At 39.3% G+C, this 18,039-nt stretch overlaps 1 protein-coding gene across 1 annotated transcript in view; it reads right to left on the reverse strand.

Moving 5' to 3' along the window:
* Positions 1–233: 233 nt before the first annotated feature.
* Positions 234–18,039, reverse strand: part of LOC124611206 (thioredoxin domain-containing protein 5 homolog) — a 122,054-nt gene continuing 104,248 nt past the window's right edge. Inside the window, exon 8 of the mRNA XM_047140224.1 lies at positions 234–478. Coding sequence (XP_046996180.1) covers positions 353–478 — 126 coding nt within the window. The 3' untranslated portion in view covers positions 234–352. The remainder of the gene's footprint in view (positions 479–18,039) is intronic.

Raw genomic sequence — 18,039 nt, forward strand, 5'->3', positions numbered from 1 at the left:
CACGTTGCGTTGCAGCACTTTTGCGTGCTTGTGGGGCCCCTACATGATAAAAGCAGGTGGCTCAGTCTCTTTGGCTCTTCAGTGTATAATAACTGGCAAGTGATTTCTTACTTGTTTATTTGGGATAATTATCACTTTTGTACCACCAAAATTATTTTCTTGTTGCAGCAGCTCAATTTACCTTCAGGTATCAAGTAAACACCTACCCACTATGGATATCAATGACAACTCAATAAAATTCAGAACCGACATGTATTCTAGAAAAATAAGATTAATGTTGATACCACTCTCAATATCAAGTGTACAGCTTGGTACTTCTTTAACATATCTAGTCTAATACATCAGTCTTATTTCACAGCTCATCATGTGGCATGTGTTTAGAAACAAACTCATATAAGTCATCCAGAGTACGTGAACCATTGTATTCTGCTATCCGTTTCCCATCTTTGTACAGAAAGAGGCTAGGAAAACCATCCACCTGGAAACAGAAAAGGAGATTAAAATGGTATCAAGATAAGTTTTTCTTTATCTATAAACCTCAGTGCTAACAAAAATTAATAAAAATAAAAGCTTTCATATGTGAACACAGTGTAAGTATTGTGCACAAAACATAGTAGATAGTAAAACATGAGCTAGTTTCAGTTCAGAGGTGATATAGGGAAGGACAGAGTGTGAAGTAGGTGAAGAAGAGAAAATGATGAATGGAAACAATACAACAATTCAATGTGATGTATGTGCAGAAATAGTGTAAAAGGAGAACAGTATAACAGAAGAATAGAGGAAAGACGTTAGCATCTTAGGGGAGATAAATGAGTGAATACATTATTCCTTGCAGAACAACTTTCCAAAGCAGTCAATGGCTGGATGGTAATGGGAAACTAAGGGGTTGCTACTGTATTTGTGGAAGTACAGGCTATGTTGACAGGAGGGGACTGTTGTTAAATTTGTTTACAGACAAGTTCAATACAGTACGTTGCAGGAAAGCCTGGGAGTTGTTACTGATTTAAGTACTGATGAATCTGGTATCTGAGCAGATTCATTTAGCACTGAATTATTAAGCTGTAAGGAATCAAGTGCTCTAGATGGAAGTGATGCCATTGGTCAAACTGGACACATTGTTGCAGTCATTTTGTTCTTGTCAAATGCTCATTTCCCTAAAGCTTAAGAAATCCTCGGTAAAAGTATCTGCTCCAACACTAAAACACTCAATAAATATCTGCATATTATTAACACTTACATTTTCCTGCCTACCAGACAATCACAACTACCACTCCATTATACCTGAATATAGATATTTTTTTAATTAGAAAAATAAAGTGATGTAAGTTATTTGTGTTAAAACAATTACCCCAAAAGAAATTCTAATATAACAGTCTCCTCCTCCCCATTCCTATCACCATCCAGCACCCAGTTATGAGCATAAAACATGGTACGCGGTAAGTCTATAATTTACTGAAGAATAGCGCACTGTAAATTTAAGATGTAACATCACAAATTAAGAAATAACATCAAGCCTAGAGGAGGTCCCAGACAAGTACTGAATATGTCTTGTGATAAAAAAACAATGTGTTTCATGGAATGCAGATTTGCAATATTCTGCTAAAGCTGTCAATATGTTTGAAACAAAACATTTTATTTAACACTACTGGTCTCCTTAGTCATCTTAAAGCAAACATTTATGTATGTTCATTTGTATATAGCATTAAAAGATCTTACAGTATGTTATACAATAAACAGAACATCAGAGAATACTCCAAGATCATCAGAATTTTGTAAACCATGCTGAAATGCATCATTAGCTTAAAGTACATATTCGTAGGTCCAGATTCACACTGAAGCAGGCCCTACCTAGTATTAAGGTTTCCAGTATACCAATTTTCTTGGAGTACCTGCAGCTGTATTATCTCATGTTTGGTTCTTTATTAAGGCATTCTTTCATAAATGCCAGAAAATGAAAATGTGCACTTGAAATTCAGTAAACAGTTGAAACTAGCCAATAGTATGGAATGCAACACTTTGCTTCAAATAAATAGACTGCCTCTATGGAAAAGATTAATAAAAGCCAAATTTTCTTTAGCTAACCGATAAAAATAACTTCAATGTTCTGCAAGCTGATTAATGCTTCACTACCAATAATGTGGAAATACAATAAAATCAGAGAGCTGAAACATATTTTAGTCATCCGTAATTATGTGAATGTATTTTAATTCACTTTATAGCTCCCGGCAACAGAAATCTGTTTTATCATCATTTGACGTAAGCGCTGTAAACATAGAGAAAACAGCAAAATTACGTCGGCAAATCAGGACGCCTGGAAATGCCAGAAAAATTTTTTCTGGGTGCCTTCTGGCTGCTTGATGCTAATGCTTATACAGTTAACAACTGTGCTTCATGTCACCAGAAGCTGGAAAAGGCACTGCTCATACACGACTTCAGCTCTGTGCAAGTGCATTAGGCTGCTGGCAACTGCTGAAATGAACCAAATGTAAGTAGGTATGACATCATGCTCAACAAAAACAGTTTCCAGTTAACGAGTATTGTATCTTTGTCCCAAACCCTTTGACACATCTCGCTGTTGGCAGACTCTTGTGTGTGCACTGTTTCTGTTGTTGTAATGACATCTTTTTTTGTAACTGAAATCTTATTTTGTTGTTTCTCTCTCTCTGGAGCATAATTCTGTAGCTGCAGACTAAATAAAATTCTTTTTTAGAATATCGGCTCTCACCAGCCAAAACTACAAAGATGTAACTGAAAACTAAAACAATGAAAAATTCCCAGGTTTTCCCAGTTTTCTCCCAGATGAAAAAATCCCTAGGTTTTCCCAGATTTCCTGGTTGTCCTGACGCACACACACCTTGAGATTCATTATCAGCAGTCCTCTACAATTATTCACAGATCAAACTAGGCAAGAATGGGAAAAAATAAGAAAAGCATGAAGAAAATCAATTTATACCAATGTCACTATGTGCTTTCTGAAAGTTGTATTGCCAGTGTGCATGGATGTAACAACAGTACAGCACACATCTCATCTGATATCATAGTTGCATTCTCTACAAGTATTATCTATAGTGTGAGCGAATGCTGTTGGACATACTTGACTTGAGAACACAAAATGGATGTTGAGTTGAAGGTTAAGATAATGGGCAATTTCAAACTTGCCAAATGCAGAACAAAGATTACTCATACTCTGCCTATGCTTGGAAGGATGATGCAGGTTTGAAATCAATGGGAATTAAGTCACTGTCCAAGGTTCATGACATTTTAGCAGAACCATTCCTAATTTGTTGTTTGTGGAGCCAGCCAGGTAGCTGGATTATTATTTCCTCCATACAAAGATTTATGTCCCCATACTATATACATTACCTACTAAGACACGCAATCAAAAAGTACAATGAAACACCCATCATAAAACAATAAAAACATGTAAAATAGTAACATGTACAAAAATTTGGTAAAACAGTGTAACCAGATAAAAATGAGATACCTGTAATGGTTAGTAGTGAGAAAGAGTCAAATTATTGAACTACACCTATAAAATTCTAGGTAGAAGCTAGGTAGTTAACAAAATTTGATAATGTGTTTACTATATTTGCCCCGTGTGGAACGTATCACTTCAGAAAACACTCTTCACTCTTCATATGTCTGGTGTACATACAGTATTGTGTCATAGGCATCCCATTGCAGTTGGCAATCCTGGAGGAGAAATCTATGAATCTGATGGCAGTGTCCAATGTAGAGGCAAGTTAAGAGAACTTCACATCATCTTGAAAACTGAAAGGAGCTATACCATGGTCAGATAGCAGATTTTACCAACCTCAACAGGTTGTCTCTCACTTCCAGCCACTTCTCCTTACAATGAAGTACGATTCTATGCCTCAACAATTAGATCCTTGCATGTAGCAGATACTGTGCAAGGACCCCGAAGATTGTTATATAAACCAATTCACTGCCACTGAATTCTCGGCATCTCTGGTATGCAGCAGAACATCACCTCATTCCTAAAATATGTAGGTGAAGGAGGGTGTCTTGTATTTGACTGATTTTCCTGCTGAATGAGTGGTTAGCAGTGCATACAAACAAATAAAGTACATGAAGTTATTATTATTTAAAAGTTTCAAATGTATCATTTGCTGAAGTATCTTAAAGATCTCCTGTACTTCTGAATCACAGACACTGAATTCATTATCATGCCAACATACAGTACAGTGAAGATGCTCACTCCACCCCGCCCCCGTCAAGTTTGAATCATCATCATAGAATTGCAGAGTTCATAAAAAATATTTTGCAGGGAAGCTGTCATAGAACTTAAGTAGTTTAGGAATAAAGGAGATCATTAACTGAAAAGTAGAAGCATTGCGTCATCAACAGGCATACAAAAAAGGAAGAAAACTTGCTAGCTTTCAGAGTAAGCCTTTTTACACGCACGCACGCGCACGCACACGCACACACACGCACACACACACACACACACAAACAAAGGTGAAATGGGGGAAGTTAACTGGGAGGAGTTGACAGGATGGAGGTAGGGGAAACTGTTTGGGTAGGAGTGTGGGGACAGCAGGATTACGGAGACTGAGGCGAGGCCAATTATGGGAGCGACGGATGTGTTGAAAAGATAACTCCCATTAGGCCAAGAAAATTAGAGTTCTGCTTTTGCTTTCGAAAAATAGTGGAATTCTGTAAACTGTTTTAACCACTCAAGTAGGCCCCTGTTATGAGCAATCTGAGTTTGCCCCAATTCCTGAGTGAAGCTTCAGCTGTGATGAAAAGAAAACCACACAAAACTTTGCTGTTTGATTAAAATTTCCTATACAAAATCTGTCAAATTGTGTTTTCAAAAAGTCAAAGAAAGAGACAAAAAAACCTACCTGGTAAGTAAATATCGCTGTTATTTGATTATACGTTAACGACACGGTTAACGATCAACATCAACTTTCCATTGAATGAAATTTTTCCAGTATCCACTTTCCTTACTTTTTTGCTGTCACATAATTCCTAACCTACATGTTATTGAGATAATAGTTTTGAAAATTATGAAATTAGAAGAATAATATTAATACACTGTATTACATATAGAATAAATTTGTTTGCAAGGGAATTAGTGTAAATAAATAGGCTTATTATTGTTTTATTAGGAATGGAAATGGAAATGTCGTGCGGCTAGGGCCTCCCGTCGGGTAGACCGTTCGCCTGGTGCAGGTCTTTCGATTTGATGCCACTTCGGCGAACTGCGCGTCGATGGGGATGAAATGATGATGATTAGGACAACACAACACCCAGTCCCTGAGCGGGGAAAATCTCCGACCCAGCTGGGAATCGAACCCGGGCCCTTAGGATTGACAGTCTGTCACACTGACCACTCAGCTACCGGGGCCGACATAAAGAAAATTTATTCAGTTAACAACAAATTGACTTTCATATAATTGTTAAAGTAATACAATAAAACAACATATCTTACTATTAAAAATTAACGTTCAGCAATGTACAATCAGTTTTTCTTGATTTTACATCCTTGGAGGATGAGGGCCAATTAACATTAATTTTTCCATTTTCTTCTGTGTTTACATTTTCGATGGGCTCTGTTCTTCCTTCTTCCAAAATGTTGTTACCTATGTCATAGTAATTAATGTCAGTAATGGGGATGTCCCCCCCATGAACCATGGAACTTGCCGTTGGTGGGGAGGCTTGTGTGCCCCAGCGATACAGATGGCCGTACCGTAGGTGCAACCACAACGGAGGGGTATCTGTTGAGAGGGCAGACAAACATGTGGTTCCTGAAGAGGGGCAGCAGCCTTTTCAGTAGTTGCAGGGGCAACAGTCTGGATGATTGACTGATCTGGCCTTGTAACATTAACCAAAACGGCCTTGCTGTGCTGGTACTGCGAACGGCTGAAAGCAAGGGGAAACTACAGCCGTAATTTTTCCCGAGGACATGCAGCTTTACTGTATGATTAAATGATGATGGCCTCCTCTTGGGTAAAATATTCCGGAGGTAAAATAGTCCCCCATTCTGATCTCCGGGTGGGGACTACTCAAGAGCACATCGTTATCAGGAGAAAGAAAACTGGCATTCTACGGATCGGAGCGTGGAATGTCAGATCCCTTAATCGGGCAGGTAGGTTAGAAAATTTAAAAAGGGAAATGGATAGCTTAAAGTTAGATATAGTGGGAATTAGTGAAGTTCGGTGGCAGGAGGAACAAGACTTTTGGTCAGGTGATTACAGGGTTATAAATACAAAATCAAATAGGGGTAATGCAGGAGTAGGTTTAATAATGAATAAAAAAAATAGGAGTGCGGGTTAGCTACTACAAACAGCATAGTGAACGCATTATTGTGGCCAAGATAGATACGAAGCCCACACCTACTACAGTAGTACAAGTTTATATGCCAACTAGCTCTGCAGATGACGAAGAAATTGAACAATGTATGACGAAATAAATGAAATTATTCAGATAGTGAAGGGAGACGATAATTTAATAGTCATGGGTGACTGGAATTCGTCAGTAGGAAAAGGGAGAGAAGGAAACATAGTAGGTGAATATGGATTGGGGCTAAGAAATGAAAGAGGAAGCCGCCTTGTAGAATTTCGTACAGAGCATAACTTAATCATAGCTAACACTTGGTTCAAGAATCATGAAAGAAGGTTGTATACCTGGAAGAATCCTGGAGATACTAAAAGGCATCAGATAGATTACATAATGGTAAGACAGAGATTTAGGAACCAGGTTTTAAATTGTAAGACATTTCCAGGGGCAGATGTGGATTCTGACCACAATCTATTGGTTATGAACTGCAGATTGAAACTGAAGAAACTGCAAAAAGGTGGGAATTTAAGGTGATGGGACATGGATAAACTGAAAGAACCAGAGGTTGTACAGAGTTTCAGGGAGAGCATAAGGGAACAATTGACAGGAATGGGGGAAAGAAATACAGTAGAAGAAGAATGGGTAGCTCTGAGGGATGAAGTAGTGAAGGCAGCAGAGGATCAAGTAGGTAAAAAGACGAGGGCTAATAGAAATCCTTTGGTAACAGAAGAAATATTGAATTTAATTGATGAAAGGAGAAAATATAAAAATGCAGTAAATGAAGCAGGCAAAAAGGAATACAAACGTCTCAAAAATGAGATCGACAGGAAGTGCAAAATGGCTAAGCAGGGATGCCTAGAGGACAAATGTAAGCATGTAGAGGCTTGTCTCACTAGGGGTAAGATAGATACTGCCTACAGGTAAATTAATGAGACCTTTGGAGAGAAGAGAACCACTTGTATGAATATCAAGAGGTCAGATGGCAACCCAGTTCTAAGCAAAGAAGGGAAGGCAGAAAGGTGGAAGGAGTATATAGAGGGTTTATACAAGGGCGATGTACTTGAGGACAATATTATGGAAATGGAAGAGGATGCAGATGAAGATGAAGATGAAATGGGAGATAAGATACTGCGTGTAGAGTTTGACAGAGCACTGAAAGACCTGAGTCGAAACAAGGCCCCGGGAGTACACAACATTCCATTAGAACTACTGATGGCCTTGGGAGAGCCAGTCATGACAAAACTCTACCATCTGGTGAGCAAGATGTACGAGACAGGCAAAATACCCACAGACTTCAGGAAGAATATAATAATTCCAATCCCAAAGAAAGCAGGTGTTGACAGATGTGAAAATTACCGAACTGTCAGTTTAATAAGTCACAGCTGCAAAATACTAACGCAAATTCTTTACAGACGAATGGAAAAACTGGTAGAAGCCGACCTCGGGGAAGATCAGTTTGGATTCCGCAGAAATGTTGGAACACGTGAGGCAATACTAACCTTACGACTTATCTTAGAAGAAAGATTAAGAAAAGGCAAACCTACGTTTCTAGCATTTGTAGACTTAGAGAAAGCTTTTGACAACGTTAACTGGAATACTCTCTTTCAAATTCTGAAGGTGGCAGGGGTAAAATACAGGGAGCGAAAGGCTATTTACAATTTGTACAGAAACCAGATGGCAGTTATAAGAGTCGAGGGGCATGAAAGGGAAGCAGTGGTTGGGAAAGGAGTGAGACAGGGTTGTAGCCTCTCCCCGATGTTATTCAATCTGTATATTGAGCAAGCAGTAAAGGAAACAAAAGAAAAATTCGGAGTAGGTATTAAAATCCATGGAGAAGAAATAAAAACTTTGAGGTTCGCCGATGACATTGTAATTCTGTCAGAGACAGCAAAGGACTTGGAAGAGCAGTTAAACGGAATGGACAGTGTCTTGAAAGGAGGATATAAGATGAACATCAACAAAAGCAAAATGAGGATAATGGAATGTAGTCAAATTAAATCGGGTGACGGTGAGGGGATTAGATTAGGAAATGAGAAACTTAAAGTAGTAAAGGAGTTTGGCTATTTGGGGAGTAAAGTAACTGATGATGGTCGAAGTAGAGAGGATATAAAATGTAGACTGGCAATGGCAAGGAAATCGTTTCTGAAGAAGAGAAATTTGTTAACATCGAGTATAGATTTAAGTGTCAGAAAGTCGTTTCTGAAAGTATTTGTATGGAGTGTAGCCATGTATGGAAGTGAAACATGGACGATAACCAGTTTGGACAAGAAGAGAATAGAAGCTTTCGAAATGTGGTGCTACAGAAGAATGCTGAAGATAAGGTGGGTAGATCACATAACTAATGAGGAGGTATTGAATAGGATTGGGGAGAAGAGAAGTTTGTGGCACAACTTGACTAGAAGAAGGGATCGGTTGGTAGGACATGTTTTGAGGCATCAAGGGATCACAAATTTAGCATTGGAGGGCAGCGTGGAGGGTAAAAATCGTAGAGGGAGACCAAGAGATGAATACACTAAGCAGATTCAGAAGGATGTAGGTTGCAGTAGGTACTGGAAGATGAAGAAGCTTGCACAGGATAGAGTAGCATGGAGAGCTGCATCAAACCAGTCTCAGGACTGAAGACCACAACAACAACAATGGGGATGTCATTTGGAACACTGCTGCAGGTTTAGCTTATGTATAGTTTGCAAATGGTGGTGAACTCAATGTTGTTTTCCTGCTAGAACAGTATTCAAATGAAAGTAGAAAGTTGATGTTGGCAATTAACCACTTTACATATAACTGAATAATGGCAATATTTACTTACTAGTTAGGGTTTGTTGTCATTTTCTTTGACTTTTTGAAAACATGATTTGACGCTCTACAATTTTTGTCCTACAAAATTTTGCATCCAATTAGCCAATTCTCAGTTGCTACACATTTTATAGCGCCGAAACCAGCGTTTTTGAAAAAGTATGAAAAACTGATAGGAAATGTTAAACAGCAATCAACATAGATGCAGAATTTAATGCTGTACATTTTTGGTAACATTACCTTGGCTTTTTCCATTAAACATTTTGTTCAGGAAGATCTTTTTTTTTGGGGGGGGGGGGAGGGGCGGAGTATTAAATTTTTGCAGTTTTCTTTGGTCATGGCTGAAGCTCCACTCAGAAATCAGGTCAAACTCAGATTATTCATACCAGAGGCCTATTTGAGCGATTAAAACATTTTCGTAATTCCACTAATTTTTGGAAAGCAACTACCTTTGCGGAGTTAATTTTACTGGCTTATATTTGCGTACTTCAGAGAAGCTGCTGGCAAAGGGAAGGATCCAGATGGCCCAGGCTGTGAAGGAACTACTGCAACTGAGCTTGTTATGCCTACTCAGGATGGCATGGAATGATCTTGGGTAGGATGTCTCTCTCTTCAGGGCATGATGAGAGATAAAGCTCCTACTAAAGCGGTGGTGCACACCCACCCAACCTACACATCAAATGGATATTATAGTTTCAATTTGCAAAAAATCCATTTGAAAGTGTCATCAAATTACAGCCTCTTCATTCCTTCAAATATCTCTTTTTAAGTAGAAAGGGAAAATTTATCACCCATCCTCTTTTCATAATGAGCAGAACATTTTGACCCAATTGTTTTCTGTTACTATGAGAAGTCCCATTTGAGAAGAGTGATCTTCAAGATGACTATCCTCCTGAGCTCTGTTTGAGAGCTGGACGCAGATACTGATCAGCACTACATCCAACTCGATGGAGGTTCAAAGAGAATAGTTCAAAACATTCCACCCTCATTCTGAAAGTAGCCAGGGGAATAGTGGTCGATCCAGACAGGCCCAGTGGTATCTACAGAAATCTATTCCAACTGTGATGCTATAGCTGCCATAGTGGTTAGCAACTGTTTCGGCTTTACACCAATCCACACTACCAATACACAGCTCATATTGCGGTTGAGCAATTTTTTGAAAGGTGTTTGTGCCATCTTCACTATCCTGATGTTTAGGCCAAGTACTCTCCCCCTCTCCAAGACACAATAATCCACTGTATTTCCCAAAATTAGTTGAAGAAGTATGCCCCAAGTTTACGGTAGTGGAGGGTAGGTAAAATTTACTAACCATGAACTTCGTAGAAATGGTTGTACCACACCCTATCTGTCCATAACCACAAGATGTAATAAGCATATTTCCGTTCAATGCCCAATCACAGATTTCAGTAACATCCATTCTACAGGTTTCAAAGTAACCTCTCTTCTTGCTACTGTCCACTGCTTTCATCTTATAACTTATTCTCAAGACAGTATCCATTCTGATCAACTACTCTTCCCAGTCCTTCAATTCTGATATTATTATGTCAGCAGCAAACCACAAAGTTTATATATTTTTTTCCTCCCTGAACTTTAATCCCATTTCCAAACTACTTCTTGGTTCCCTTTACTGCCTGCCTAATGAACGGATCAAACAACACTGGGAATAGGTATCAGACCCATCTCACTTCCCATTCAGCTACTACCACATTTCTTGTGCTTTGCCTATCTTAATTGCAGTCTGGATTCTGTACAAGTTATTTATAACCTTTTGCTGCTTGTATTTTACTCCTCTTACCTTCAAAATTTAAAGAGTGTATTCTAGTCAACATTCTCAAAAGCTTTCTCTGAGTCTTCAAATGTTGTAAATGTATCTGCCTCTCTTCAGGCTACATGCTATGACAGATGCTCCTAAATCCAAACTGATTGTTGTGTACATAGTTCTGCATAATCAGCACATACACAACTTTCCCACTAGAGCGCGCCCAGCTAAGCACAACAGCGCAGGCACAGCGCTCATCAGTCTCCGCACTATGAGATGGCGCTGCCTTAGAGACGGACCAAATTCTGCTTCCGCCGATCCGCGTATTGATATGTAACGCAGCCAATAAGATTGCTGCTAACGTAGAATAAATGTGTGTGAAAATTGATCAAGTTCTGTTTAAAGTTGGTCACCGTCAATCTGCTACTCTAAGCATGCAAGTGGCATTTCTATCGTCTGACCTAACAGCAGAAGATAAACGTGCCACAATAAGATCACGAGACATATTGCTGACACTCACCTGCTTCGTTAGAACGACAAGTCAAATAATCTGATGGTGTGTGTACCGAAGGTCTTACAGCACGCACACCACACTGATCTTCCCCGCAACTGACTTCTATCAGTTTTTCCATTCTTCTGTAAATGATTTGTGTTGGGTTGGTTGGGGGTTAAAGGGACTAAACAGCGGTGTGATCAGTCCCTCAGTCAAGAGGTAGTTTATATGGAGTTAGTGACATCCAGCAGAAATTTGATCAGATTATGAAAGTGCATAGGACTGGTAAAATCGAAGCATAAAAGACAATATTTATGCAAGAGCTAAAAAATAATTTATGTAGTAACGTATATGGCTTGGGCTGGCATGTAGGTCAGAGCAGACAAAGGTCCCAGGGACATCTGTGGCAAGAATGATCCCATATAATATTGGCGAACGGTTTCATAGTAAAGATTTCCTTCTAGCCAGGAGATATATAATAGCAGGAGTGAGTAAGCTAAAATCATAACTGACTTCAGTTGGACCGACAATGGTGAAAAAAAAAAAAGTGACATAAATAATCAGGCTAGCATTTAAAACACTAAATCAGGGTTGGGAAATACTGCTTCCCAGTACTGCAGTAATGCATGATGATATTTTTCTGGCAGCAAATCCCTCTCAAGAGTGAGGATGAATATGCTGGTGTTTATAATTTCTTTCTTGTAGGCCTTGATGTACAAGAAGCAAGAAGTGGATCCCTCACCTCTCCAAGTGTTCACATAATTCTTTGTCTGCTTGCAGCATTAGGTCTCAGTGAAAAATTAATTCCTGTACCATGTTAAGGTTCTTACAGGGTGTGATGGTAACAAATACATCACCAAGTTCTTACAAGTAAGAAATGTCACAGGCAGGGTAAAATTTGTAATCTTAATTACAATAGAACCACTTTGCAATTTACTAAGAGAAAATAGTTTGTCAAATACATTTTCAATATTCTTCACAAAAAGTGGTTTAGTATAGAGACAGACACTACCTTTTTAGTTGTAAACCAGGAAATGAATGGAATAAATGAGAGCAGGTCACTTTGTCATCCCCCCCCACCTTTTCCTTGCTGCAGCAAAGGAAGAAAAGTTCCTAAGGTCGTAATTATCAGCAGTGTACTTTGGCCTGTCTGAAGAGACTGCTGGGGCCTCATGACCACCATTTCACAATGCCTAATATCCACCATGATGCTGCCTACTCCAAACAAAAGATTTCCCTATGTGTGCCATCCAGCCAGAGCACAGACCTTAGGGCAGGGGCGAGCAAACGTTGCACGCGGCTCATGAGCGCACAGTGCTGCACATGTGCTGCTCGCGTGCAATCATCGAATGGGGCAGTGGCGACAGCCGGCAGGTTGCGGCAGTGTAGTACCAGGCTGAGCTGCGGACGTCGATGCGTAGTGACCACTATGTAGTGAACGTTGTATTTCAAGAACCGGAAAATGCAGAGTGAAACAAGGAAACGGAGAAGCGGAGATTTGCTATCTTTTAAAAAGTAATGGGAGAATCATTTTTTATTTGTGCAAAAACGTGAAAATTCGAAATGTTTAATATGTGGCAGTATTCTCACTGGTCAGCGGAAGTTTAGTATTGAACGCCATTATAACAAATTTCACAAGGAAGAGTATAATTTATTGTCGGATTCTGAGCGGATGGGGAAATTGACTGAGCTTAAGAAGAGCGATCTGACAATACTAGATGAATCTATCGTAGTTGCTGTGGTCACGAGATATCTGCGACCTCCTTTCGTCATGTCTCTCATCTAACTGATTTAACATTTTATGGAGCACTGTTTTCAATTTTTCAGGACGACAACAATAAGAGCCCAGCGGTACGTGCAAGTTATAAGATTACGCTTAATATAGCGAGAGCTGGAAAACCATTTGCTGAATTAGTAAGTGTCGGTTAAGAGGAAACATCAGTGATGAAAATTTAAGTAACTGTTTGCATTTGTCTGTATGTAGAAATTTTGTTCCACTCCGCCTGTGATAATTAAATAAAACGTATCGTAGGTAATAGGTACTCTTTCAAACCACGATATCTTTCAAGCACTCCTACTAATCTCATTCCTTCATTCAATAAAGCAAGCTAGGAAACAAAACTAACTCAGAGGAAGGAGCGGAGAGATGGTACGGTGGGGAGGGGAGAGAAGCGGATGGCCAGCTTGCCCCTGTGTGCACGCAGAACAACTGTTAACTGCACGCGTGCAAGTGCACCGCACACGTGCAGGATTCCTGCCCGCCCCTGCCTTAGGGCATAATGACCAGTGTTTGGAGTCCTTTGCTTCCGAGTGGGCAGTCACATACTCCTCAGCAGGTGCAGGGAGGTAACACCTTAGGCATCAACAGTGTGATCCCAGCATGGTCAAATGCTACCACTGTCTGGGTACCTGAAGAACAACCACCCCTGCCCCCTCCCCATCCCCCCACCAAATGGACTGGCTACTATGCTGGGTGGACGACAACATTCCTAATATGGCTCACACAATCTGAAAAAACTTTGAGAAAGATGTGGGGTCTGAACATAAATTAACAGTAAACCAGGTAAGTAATATAATAGGACTGAGAATCAGACATAACATAGGAAAGAAAAGCAAAGATTTCACGGCCCGAGTATATGAGTCAGGAGTATATATAACCGAGTGTGGTCAATTTAACCATTACTATATAGATATTTCGATGCAAGATTTAGAGAGCACTTGGGACCACAGAATGGTTCTGAACTTCATATGCATTTATCTGAGAGTGGACACAAGTTTGATAGCACACAAAATAGTATGTTCATCTTTCACAAAGCGCCAAAGGGCCGCATCCTTTATCTACTAGAGGCATTAGAGATATGTAAATGTAAGGAAAATCAGCTCAATATGGTGCTTAATGAGCAGACACATTTTGCACCTGGGTGCATATTTTGGTTTGTTTGACAATTTTCTGCAAAAATCCATGTTTTAGTTTGGGAAACTTTTCAAATATAAAATGAATCTTAAGAATGTATTAGAAATTCTGGCAGCGGCCTAATCTTTGAGATTTTTATGTTGCTATAACGTACACCACATGGAATGTCACAGAGCGTAAAATATAACTTACAAGTGGCTTTTCTCCTCTAGGTGGCAGCCATGAAGCAAACCTAGTGGGTTTTTACAGTAACTCTTATTGGCTGTAGTTTTCCTACTTACTTCTAATTTCTGTTTGTGGGTCATTTTATATTTTACAACACATCTATGTTTTCTAGCTCTTTTTTATTTTTAATTTTTATTTGTGCCATTTGGAACTATTATATTTTAAGTGAACCTTCTGTGTCACAGGTTGTATATATGTACATCTCACTAGGTTTTGACCACTGTGTGTGTTTTGGACATATACTCAGCTATTCTGAATTACAGACTGCATAAGTATTGAAGTATTGACGAATTCACTGTTGGGCATATTCTGCAACTTATATTAGATATTTTTGGAGCCTCAATTTACAAGTATTCATTTGCATCTGTGGTTCATACAACTCGATGATATGTAGGACATTAGCACTGACTATGTTGTAGTGTTCGTTGTATATTACTGAATATTTCACTGTATATTATTGTAAGTCAGCTTCGTATGCTCCCGTTTGACAGGGAGAACTAGTAAGCACAGCCTCTTCGCTAAAAAATCCTTTGTCTACTTCAATAGCAAACTGCAGACCTAGTGTTTTCCTTACCAGTTGAATTCTATAAATGTATTGTAGATTATCTAACATAGTGTTGGATTTTCTTAAGGTCTCCTTCCTAATTACAAGTTATTGGTTCATCTGCGGCTCATATGAATGAATGGTAAGCATAACAAATACATTGATTATGTCTAATGACAAATGTTTATCATTTCGTTGCATATAATTATGAGCCAGTTTTTGCGTTCCCCATTCATGAGTAGATTGTGTGGATGCAGTCTGTCCATTTAAAAAATATTTGTTGTGTTTTATTGGTAAGCTGCAAACCTGTTGTTAAATGGTTTAAATGCAATAGTATTGCATATTTTGAGCTGAAGATTTTGTTTTAACGATTGATTACATTGTGTAATGATGCTACGTAATTTTGTAACACAGTATTTTTTTAAAGCCTCTTTCTTCATTAGATTTTATTACATAATATATGACAATGTTGTCTGCATTTTGAGATATATTTGCACTAAATTCTGTGGGAAAGACTTTGTGCAATTAATTAAAAACAATGTTTTTTTTGAAACTTCCTGGCAGATTAAAACTGTGTGCCCGACCGAGACTCGAACTCGGGACCTTTGCCTTTCGCGGGCAAGTGCTCTACCATCTGAGCTACCGAAGCACGACTCACGCCCGGTACTCACAGCTTTACATCTGCCAGTATCTCGTCTCCTACCTTCCAAACTTTACAGAAGCTCTCCTGCGAACCTTGCAGAACTAGCACTCCTGAAAGAAAGGATATAGCGGCGACATGGCTTAGCCACAGCCTGGGGGATGTTTCCAGAATGAGATTTTCACTCTGCAGCGGAGTGTGCGCTAATATGAAACTTCCTGGATGACACTGCTTCCTGCTTCGTAGTGAAACGTGCACGCAGAACAGCATTAATGGCTAGAAAGAAGTTATTCTTCATGTTTTTCGCAACATTCCAGAGAAAAATTAGCTTTGATGTGATGTATTAAATATAACATGCGCAATTATAATTGTAATCTTGGCGTAGTCGGTAGCGTCATAGACTGACAATCAAGTGGGATGGTGGACAGTGGTTCAAAACCCCGTTATAATTATCATTTTTTTTGTTCCATTTAAATATGAAATTTATTAAATATGTGGTAAGTAACTCATACTTAACCATCACTTTTTCAAGAAAAATGCATATCTTCTGGTTTGTAATTACATATCACACGCAGAATTCTGGTTTTCACTTTCTTAATTATCGATATATTATAAAAGATTCTTACAGATTTTGGAATTTAGAACACTTAATGAAAACTCAAATGCTTTTGTTTGAATATGCCCACCGTTTTATTGGACAGATGCGGTCACAGACGAGCCATAGTGATCAGCATCGTAGTAACACGGTAAACAATATTCTCGATGTATAGCATACCGTACAAATGATGCATGTTTACACTTGTCACTGTAGTCTGAACCCAATAGAATCACCTGGAGCCAAGTTAAGGGATTTGTCACGAGAAAAACCAAGATATTTAAGCTGCCAAACTCACTGTAAGTAATGCACGAGGCTTTGTGATACGTCAGTGCCAAACAATGTCGAAATGCAGAACAGCATGTCATAAAAGAGAAGGAGGAGGAAATGTTGGCTTGGGATTCTGTCACTGATCGCCTCGTTGTCAGCATACGAGTACTGAAATTTACCGCTTTCCTCAGAGTCCGATATGGAAGAAGTTCAGAGATTACCAGATGACTTGACTGTAATACTTTCAGTGGCTTCAATGTTTAACTACATGGTGAAATCCCAGCAGTGTTCTTTTATGCTGCACATAACTCATGCAGAAAAATAACCCTTGTTAAATTCTGGAATTTTCATCATTCTTGTTTTTAATTACAGTACTATGTTAGCTAAGATCGAGAGTATGTTTTCCACCAGATCACCTAAGAAGCAATTGCCTCAGTTTTACTGTTATTTCCTTCTGTTCAAAAATTAAATGACATTCAAGGCTACACTGTTCTCTACTTGTCTCTTTTTACGTCTACTACAACTGTTCACATCACTGCAGGTTAGTTGGACCAGGTGGGTGGCCACTGCTTTCGAAGTTAAAGCTGTTATCCCGGATTGTTGCTGAGCCAATGTATGCGTAACACGCAGCATAAAACATATTATCATTCTTGACTGTGCTGGAGACAGATTGGCTTCTGCTCCACATGAAACGAAATCCAATGAGGTTCAAGCAAACACAGAACTCATAGTGTAATGTTTACATGAGTATACATTTACTTCCTCTGCTCTGTGTGTAACACTGTCCTCAAATTCGTATTCATTATATATAGACCCTCTATGTACTTCTTACACCTTTCAGCATTCCCTTCTTTGCTTAGTATGGATTTGCCATTTGAGCTCTTAACACTCTTATGCATGCTTCTCTTATCTCTTTAAGTTTCCTATGCTCACTGCCTGTCTTTCCCACAGTCTTGAACACTTTTACAGCCTAGCATTTCTCATCTAGCCATTCCTGTTTCGTCCGTTTGCACTTTCTACATCTACATCCATACTCCACAAGCCACCCGACGGTGTGTGGCGGAGGGTACCTTGAGTACCTCTATTGGTTCTCCCTTCTATTCCAATCTCGTATTGTTCGTGGAAAGAAGGATTGTCGGTATGCCTCTGTGTGGGCTCTAATCTCTCTGATTTTATCCTCTTGGTCTCTTTGCGAGATATACGTAGGAGGGAGCAATATACAGCTTGACTCTTCGGTGAAGGTATGTCCTCGAAACTTCAACAAAAGCCCGTACCGAGCTACTGAGCGTCTCTCCTGCAGAGTCTTCCACTAGAGTTTATCTATCATCTCCGTAACGCTTTCGCGATTACTAAATGATCCTTAATGAAGCGCGCTGCTCTCCGTTGTATCTTCTCTATCTCTTCTGTCAATCCTATCTGGTACGGATCCCACACTGCTGAGCAGTATTCAATCAATGGGCAAACAAGCGTACTGTAACCTACTTCCTTAGTTTTCGGATT

Source organism: Schistocerca americana, chromosome 1 (assembly GCF_021461395.2).
Source record: "Schistocerca americana isolate TAMUIC-IGC-003095 chromosome 1, iqSchAmer2.1, whole genome shotgun sequence".
In the NCBI taxonomy this organism is placed as follows: Eukaryota; Metazoa; Arthropoda; class Insecta; order Orthoptera; family Acrididae; genus Schistocerca; species Schistocerca americana.